This window comes from Nematolebias whitei, chromosome 1 (genome assembly GCF_014905685.2).
Source record: "Nematolebias whitei isolate Nwh7 chromosome 1, NemWhi1, whole genome shotgun sequence".
Classification (NCBI taxonomy): Eukaryota; Metazoa; Chordata; class Actinopteri; order Cyprinodontiformes; family Rivulidae; genus Nematolebias; species Nematolebias whitei.
Genome location: NC_056498.1, coordinates 55267009 through 55276219, shown reverse-complemented (window position 1 = coordinate 55276219; position 9211 = coordinate 55267009). Strand labels below are relative to the sequence as shown.

At 40.3% G+C, this 9211-nt stretch overlaps 1 protein-coding gene across 1 annotated transcript in view; it reads left to right on the top strand.

Moving 5' to 3' along the window:
* The first annotated feature begins 1646 nt into the window (after positions 1 to 1646).
* bmp5 (bone morphogenetic protein 5) overlaps positions 1647 to 9211 on the top strand; it is a 15217-nt gene continuing 7652 nt past the window's right edge. The window contains exons 1-2 of the mRNA XM_037685490.1: positions 1647 to 2145; positions 6917 to 7109. Coding sequence (XP_037541418.1) covers positions 1647 to 2145; positions 6917 to 7109 — 692 coding nt within the window. The remainder of the gene's footprint in view (positions 2146 to 6916; positions 7110 to 9211) is intronic.

The following is a 9211-nucleotide window of genomic DNA, read 5'->3' as shown; positions in this document are numbered from 1 at the left end:
TTCAGGGTAGAAGCTGTTCCTCAGTCTAGTGGTTCTACACTTAATGCACTGCAACCTCCCCACTCCCCTCAGGCAGAAGGTTGTGGAGCATTACGTGTAGAACCACTAGACTGAGGAACAGCTTCTACCCTGAAGCTGTCAGACTCATAAATCCCTAAGCAGGAAAATCATTGTGATGTCACTTTATCTGTGCTGCTGATTATCCATGCTGCTGATTTCTTGCCTTTAAGCTGCTGTATTCATACTCAGGTGCTCACAACTGACTCATGTTCAGGCTGCTGTTTACTACACCGTATTATATTACATTATTATTGTTTAGCATATACAAAATATCTTAGATCCTTGTTTCTTCTTATTTCATACTTTATATTTTTGCTATTTTTGGTTGTAACTGAGACCTTGAGTACACAATTTCATTCCACCTCATGTACCACACGTGATGCGAATGACAATGACGAACCTTGATAATTCTGTCAATTTTACACATGTGCTCACATTTGATGTGGCCGAGAGTATCACAACGTGCATGTGCTCCTCAGTGTGCAAGATCTCAAGTGTAAACTTTAGCATTAACTTTAGAAGTCCACTATGCTTGTTGGCAAAACATCTCAACCACTAGATTGATTTTATAAGAAATAATCAATGGATGCACATCTGCAACTGATAGTTTGTTTTATTGTTAAAGTTTGATCAAATCGGCTCCCGCTCCATCATTTCTCCTCAGAGATGATGATGATCTAAAACGCTTCCACGCGAAGTGGTGGGTTGATTTTTACTGTTCAGTTTGTGTGTAAAGGTGTAGTTTTAGGTTGTTTCGTTTAAAAAATATTGCAACTAAAACGCCCTTGGTGTGCAGCTCGCCACATTATTCTGTTTTGTGTCAGCCCTGTTTGCTTAAATATGCTTTTCTACAACACGGTGGGTATTTTTTTAGTTTGTTGGTGTATTTCTTTGACTCATTCCACGCTGCAGTCCTTCCAGTGAGCACAGTTGGGAGTCCTCTCTCCTGTGAGCTGCAGACTTCAATAAGTAGAGGTGATTAAAAGCCTCTGTCATTATTCTTTCACTCGTTAAGACGGCGCTCTCAGATTTCAAGTGTCTCCTTTTACACTCCCGAGCTCCACATTCATCATGAGCAGGGCTGAAGTTTAACTGCGGCCGCTGGAGGAGGATGCAAACACAAAAGCTGAGTGTGGGATGGACCCGAAGGCCAACTACTGGTCCCAATAGGCTTTTAAGAAGGTGGGTGGGGGGGGGGGACAGCCGAGGCATAAGTCGTGTGTTTCTTCCCCCTCGTTTTTGACACAGTTCACCACATTTCATCCACTCGGAAACTTATTATCCCTCCACGTCCTGGGCGTACCTACAGGATTTTTTTCCCTGACAGAGGAGTAAGGTGAGGGACGGGGTCACAGCTCCATAAATACTCGGGAGACTCTGAGGAGTAAATACAACCAGGGGAGCCTCGCGCACAGGAGCGCCTTACTTTTTTTTTTTTTTCCCATTCGTTTTTACAAACAAAACTTTTGTGAAAGTTGTGCCTCTGTTGGCAGCCTTTTAAATATTTTGCTTTCTCACAGAGCGCCATGTAGTTCCCCCCCCCCCCCCCCCCCGGTCACTCATCTCAAAGTGAGCCATTTGTCAGGATGACAGCGCGCGCTGCTCTTGCGTGGAGCTGCTTGGCTTTTCTCTCCTGCGCGTTCTGCGCCGTCACGGACAACCATGTGCACTCCAGCTTCATCTACAGGCGCTTGCGCAATCACGAGCGCAGGGAGATCCAGAGAGAGATCCTCTCCATCCTGGGCTTGCCCCACCGGCCGAGGCCCTTCTCTCCCGGGAAGCAGGCGTCCTCCGCGCCGCTCTTCATGCTCGACCTCTACAACGCCATGGCCGTGGAGGAGGAAGAGGAGGAGGAGGAGGAGGTGGTGGTGGCGAGGGGGATGCATCAGGGCGCAGGGAAGAGCCTCGGTGCTAAGGCTCAGGGACACTCCAGGAAAAGTTACTACAGCCCCCAGCATGCGGGCTACACCCGCGTGGCACAGCCCTACCGGGCTCCTCTGCTGGGCCACAGTCCGACTCTCACCACGGCGCAAGACACCAACTTCCTCAATGACGCAGACATGGTCATGAGTTTTGTCAATTTGGGTGAGTGTCTGTTTGACTGATCAGGCCAAATCAAAACCAGTGTTCTCAAAAACCATTAAACAAATGCAAGGGAATCAATTTACATTGATAAAAACATTGAACTCACCTTTTAATTTCTCACCCCACAAGTTTGACCTGTTCATATTCTGTGAAGTCTTAATTAGATTTAAGGATCCAGCACCATAGCATGAATAAATATGGTACCACTTTACAATAAAGCTACCCATACGTTATTAATTCCTTTATAAACACTTTATAAATCATTAATAACTGCTTATTATGCATTAATTAAGGGTGAGAGAGAGACACAATTGACAATTGTCTTGCCAGTAGTGAGCCAAATCTGCACATTTCATCTAGAGTTGTTATATTAAACATTTTAGACTAACTTACTACCTTGTAAGCAAAATGAGCATTTGTAAACCTATTTTTTTAGGATATAATATTAGTTGTAGATATAATGCAGTGATAAAGTACAACATTATATGCTCAAGAAATTTACAAACGCTTATTGTGCTTACAAGGTAGTAACTTAGGCTGAAATGTTTAAGATAACATGAACAGATTTGGCTCACCAGCAAGAAACTGCTCAGTTTTTTCTCTTTCTCACCCTTAATTAATGCATAATAGGCCTTTATTAATGATTTATGAAGTGTTTATAGAGAATTTAATAATGTATCTATAAACTATTTATTAGCCTTTTTGTAAAGCGATACCATAAATATGTATTTCTTGACCTGTATTGCCGAAATTACCCTGAACTGCAAAAATGTTGCAAATGTTTTCAGTTTTACATGAAATAATGTTGAGTATTTCTAGATTCCCCCTAAAGAATATTACAAATCTAAGTGTGCATTTCTAAAAAAAAAAAGTTTTTCCTTTGTCTTTTACGTGGCAACTCTAGCTGTGTGCATGTGAAATACTTTTGCATTTACCACAACCAAAGCCCAGCGTTTGTCATTTTGTGCTGCTTTCCATTAAAACAGCATTTGATCTGGATAATGATTGTATTTGTTCGGTAGCTGCGACCCTTGACCTGGCAGTTCAGAGCAGCTTATCAGATGACTGTCTGACCTTGAGAAAATTGGTCTCAATTATTTCCTGTTGTTAAAAGGGGAGTGATATTGATGGATGCCTGCATGTGAGGTTCTGTCACGACTAGTGAGCCCTAAAAGCTTGTTCCCTCTGTGATTTGGGATTTATGGTTCACTAAGGGGAATGCAAAACATGTCATGATTGCTCAAACAATTAAAGACTTACCATGAAGGAATGCATATTGCCCCACTGCCTTAGACTTATTTTTTTTTTTGTTAAGTCATATTGATCAAAGAGTGAAAAAGTAATGTTGTGTATTTTCATACAGATGCCCTACTCAAAGTATGTGTTGTGGGAAAACTTTCAGCTCCAATCACACCAAATCTTAGCACAAACTCTGTTAAGCTGAGCCAGTTTTGTGTTTCTTGTTGTTGATTAGCTGTGATGAACAGCTGGAATTAAATTGGCTTCAACCAATAATCATTAGTAGCTGTATATCCAATAAATATTCCCTGAAACAGTCATTTATTCATTCATGTAACATTTTGCTAACAGACAAAGTTGATTCCAACAGTTAATGCTAAAGTTTTACACAAAGAGCTCTTGCAGTGGGATATGTATTGTAAATGACAACCAGCTACAAAACCGTAGCACAAGTTGTGTAAATTTGACCTGAGTTATTTTTGTTACATAGTTCAGTTATGGTGGTCATCTTAAATTAGGTTAGCTACAAAAGTTCCCAAAGTAATTTATTATTTCTGCAATTTTCATTAAGGCTTGCCTTGTGATTCATTACATATTTTGGTAACAAACACAAAAATATGGCCAAAACAAACAAAAAAAAGTTTGTCTTTTAGAGGCGAGCAATAATGATGCTGCATGTAACATAAAAAAAAAAAAAACGATTTAAAGCATACTACTCTTTAGAGAGTAAAGCTTGTAAAAGTAAAACCTCTGTAGCATTGCTTGAAACGATAATCCCTCACCTTGGTCTCTGAGGCCATCTGTTTCCACTTAACCACCACACCGGGGCATGTACACTGTCAGCCTTGAAAGCTTTGCTCTTGTTCTGGGGACTGTCAGTGAAGTTCTCAATAGGGCTCTGTCTTTATTACAGTATACGCTCAAATACGGCAGCTGACCTCAACCGTTTTACAAACGTCTACGCGGCCCTTCCTGCAGTTTAATATGTTTACCGTCACCGCGTGAACTCGAAATATCAATAAGAAGCTAACGGCTGAGAGCGCCAGTAAAATTCACAAAAAGGGCAGAGGATATAAACAGCACCGATTGTTTGATCCTCCTTACATGTTTGAAACAAGCTTAATTGAGACAGTTCTGTGTTAGCGGGGAGTAAAGTTATTGAATCTTTGAGCTGTTTGAAAGTTGAAAGCTCTTGGCTCTCAGTGGCACTTCTGCTTCAGATTACAGCCTGTGGTTAATTTAATAGAACACACTCAATGGGTAAAAAGTCAGGCCTGACCTCTGACTTGTTTGTGATAAGTAACCACAGGCAGCCTGTCATGATAAAACATCAGGGAAACAAACGGCGTAATATCACTCAGAACATCCGCTGACCTCAGACTGATATGTTTTTGTCCCGAGGATTGTGGGACAGTTGAGGTCAATTTTCCAGCTTTTTCACCGTCTTGGACGATTTATTCTATCAAAATGCCCCCCCTCTCTTTCCCCCAAGGGATATCTTTTTTTATTATTATTGTAGCCAAGTTTCTAGAAAAACTGATAAACTCTCAAATCAAAAAGTATTTGGACACATTTAACATCTTACCTCTCCATCAGTCTGGTTTCAGGAAGCAACAAAGCACAATGACTGCTTCACTGAAGGTTTTTAATGACATCGTTGAAGCATTGAATGCTAATTATTATTGTGCTGCACTTTTCTTAGACCTTTCTAAAGCTTTTGACACTGTGGATCAAGACATCTTGTGTCACAAACTCTCAGAAACTGGTTTCTCAGATCACACCATTGGTTGGTTCTCTAACTATCTCTCAGAACGGAGGCAATGTGTTCAACACAATGGTGTTTCCTTCAGTTATTTAACAGCCAACAATGGTGTACCACAAGGCTCAGTCTTAGGACCCACCCTCTTTACAATCTACATAGGTAATGTAGGTCAAAGCATCCCTGATGCATCCTTACATTTCTACGCTGATGACACAGTTGTTCATTGTCGAGCTAAAACAGTTGCAAAGGTTTTCCAACTTTGGTAATCCGCTTATGACATCATTCAGACAGACTTGCTCCATCTAAAACGTGTCCTAAATGCCAATAAAACCAAAGATATGCTTTTTTTTTCAAACAGGAAGTCAGTCCCAGCAGTTCTCTGATTTTCCTCTGATTTTATCCTCTAATAATGTCCCTATTGAGTTTGTCGATTCCTACAAATATTTGGGTATCTTGGTAGATTTGCATCTCTCTTTTAAGCTCCATGTGGAAAACTTAGTAAGAAAACTAAAAGTTAAACTGGGTTTCTTTTTCAGAAATAGATCCCATTTAACTCTGAATGCTAGGAAATGCCTTGTAACTGAGACTTTCCTTCCCTCCAATGACTATGGTGACATTATTTACATGAACTCTCCTACAAGCACCCTGCAGATGTTGGATGCTGTCTATCATGGCGCGCTAAGATTCATAACTGGCTGTAATTACCGTTCCAACCAATGCACCCTGTATTCACTGGTTAACTGGTCATCATTAACTTCATGCAGACTCTCTCACTGGTACATTTTCATCTTCAAATCACTTCTTGGTCTGTTGCCTTCATTCATCTCCTTCCACATGTCATTGCATGAGTGCAGCTACAGCGTGTGCTCTCAGGACATTATTACCTGCAGTGTTCCCTCCATAAGGACTGAATTAAGCAAAAGGGCCTTCTCCTATTCCGCTCCTGTTTCCTGGAATATCTTGCAAAAAGATCTGAAGCTCTCGACCTTGACCTCTCTAAGTGACTTTAAACATCTGCTAAGTTCCTGGGAAAAACCAACGCAGCTATGTTCCTGTTTGTATTCTACACCGCCTTATAATTTAGCTGTTTTTCACTACTTTTCCTTTTAATTACCATTTTATTTTCTCTTGTTAAAAAATATATATATATATATTTGTACATATCCTTTATGATTGTCTATTGTTGTCCACTGTTGTCATCACTCTTTGTTAAAATTCAGGTCTCTCTTGTAAATGAGTTCCTGAGGCTCAGTGGGATTAACCTGTATAAATAAAGGTTGAATGAATATCATCTATTACTCCTTTCATTAGATACGTTTAGTTTTCAATATTTATAATCACGAATGAGTGTTTGGGGATATCAGAGGTGAATGGCAGGTCAGAAATGAGGTCAGAGCAGACGTTAAAGAATCCTGTCTGGTCTTTTTACTCTTCAGGAGCAGAAGAAAGTGTCTTTAATTGAAATCAGCCTGTTTTTCTTAACTGACAGCCCATTCATCATGGCCAGAGAATGCAGTGCGGCACACAGTAGAGGGCCTGTTTGGGAGCTGCTACCTGTATTCAGTTGACTGATTTAATGAAGTGGAAAGTGCTTTTGTTGGTCCTCAAAATGTTTGGATTGGATCATGAATGTAAAAGAAGATGTGATAAATTATTCTCCTTCCACCCCCTTTCTGTAATGCTAGTTCAGGAGGTGAACTCATATTTTCTGTTAAGGTTTGCTGGCAGTAAGAATACGAGAGGTTATTCATGTGGTGTTTTCTTTCCTAGTGGAGAAAGATAAAGATTTTTCTCACCAAAGACGACACTACAAGGAGTTTCGTTTTGACCTGACTCAGATCCCAGACGGAGAGGCGGTGACAGCAGCCGAGTTCAGGATCTATAAGGACCGCGGTCACACCCGCTACAACAATATCACCCTCAAAGTCATGATATATCAAGTCATCAAGGAATATCAAAACAAGTAAGTGCCCCACAAAAAAAAACAAAAAAAAACTACACATTTAGTTGTATTTGCACATGCGCTGTTTCTTTCACTGTAAACAATTTAGATGCAAATATTGACCTTTTATATCACTCAGTAAATCTTTTTACCATTTAAAAAGTGACAAAGCTATTTTATTTTGTCTCACGGCTTAACGGGGAAGTTTAATTAAAACTCGGATAGGTTGCCTAAAAAAGGTTTTTTCTCCCCAAAAGTCCAGACTATATAAATAAATTCTCTTTCTTTTAGTTTTCTTCACCATATTCTGTTTCAGGTCTGTAACTCTATGAGCTAACAGCTTCTGTCTACGGGGTGGGGGGGGGGGGGGGGGGGGGTTGCCATCCGTTGTAAGAATTACTGTAAATGCTAGAAAAGCTACACCACCTGAAATGAATTACTGCAAACTGTAGAAAAGATGCACCACGGGAAAATAGTAGAAAAGCTGCAGAAAAAGCACAGAAAGGAGAAAATAAATAAATTATATTTTTTATTCCAATGAAACTTATCAACCAGTCTGAGTCCAGATAAAACTTGATTCAGGTCCAGATCTGGATCAACATCTGTCATTTAGGGAGTCTTAACTTAAAACTTAAAACTTGGGGGAAGAATCAGTTTTGTGTTGTGTGCTTCCTTGACTGATGAAGCCTTCTGGATGGAAGGTGAAACGTTTCAGCACAAAACAAAAAGAAAGGGTCCAGATGACCTGACTGAAAATTGTTGGATTGTATAACAGGATTATTGAGCATGGACTTTGTTGGTTAAAACTTTATACTTCTGCAAGGTAATACTATTCATCATTAAATAATTTAGTATTATACAGATTATAGGAGCAATTATGATATGTAAAGACTGTCAGTTTTGATCATGCACATGTATTTTGTGGCTTTATACTTCTTGTGGGAGTGGTGGCGCAGAGGCTAGAGAATGTGGACCTGTGATCGGAAGGTCACTGGATCAACTCCTCGGACCGACAACATCAAAATGTGGGTGGAAAAAGTGAAAAACCCACACCTGCCCCCACCCACATTTCCTCCACTCTGGGCCCTTGAGCAAGGCCCTTAACCCCCACCATCTGCTCCCAAACAGGTCACTCTTGAAAATGAGTCCTCGTGACTCAATGAGACTGCTTGTATAAATAAAGGGTAAATAAATAAAATACTCCAACGTGAGCAAATACAGAATTATGTATTCTAACAGTTAATGTGATGTCACAGAAAATATTCTAACCTTTCTTATAGTGTTTCACAAACAATTTGTATTATTACCTAGTAGAACAACAAAATGCCCAAATAAAGTTTGCTTTAAACTTTTTCCAAACCTTGATAAATCAGCTAACTTCACTATAAATGTTAATTGTCAGGGGAAAAACATTTAAACTACAATGTATCCTCTAACTAATAGTCTAACTCTTTGCATCCTAACCTAATGTGTGCAGTCTCATGTCACTTTTATAAAAAGCAAATACCTAATGAGATGTCCTTCCTGCTTCCAAGAAGCAATCATCTATCTGAAACTCTGCTCTCTTTCATTGGCACCATGTCCGCTGTTCAAATATAGTTCTTGGATAAAGAGAACTCCATTAACAAGTTGGACACTCATGTAGCTTGGAAGGTCCATCAGCTATCACTCGTGTCTTGTGCTGCCTGCCAAGTGAGCCATGCCCCAGCTAAAACCACGGGGGCCCATATTATGGGGGCGGTTAAGGGCTGAAGAGGGGGGTCCCTTGGGTCTTCCGGTGATCACTGGTGTACCCACCACCTGCCTGTCTTAACAATATGCCGGAAGTTTAAAGCATGACATAGCTGTATACACAAGGGTGTACTTAAAAGTGGGCCCACATTAGCTTGCCAAAAAATGTGTGTGGGTGATTGAAAAGCAAGATATGGCCCTCCTGGGCTTTGAAAACATCCAAGTCAATGGACTTTGCCATCTTAAAGGGGAAGAATGCTCAGTTCATGTTTTCACACATGTTTTCTCCAAGAATAGACCTTTTGAATTAGTGTTTTTAGACAGGAACAAAACATTCCCACCACTAAGAGCTCCGTGGGTTTCACATACATATAGGAAGAGCTCACGTCTGA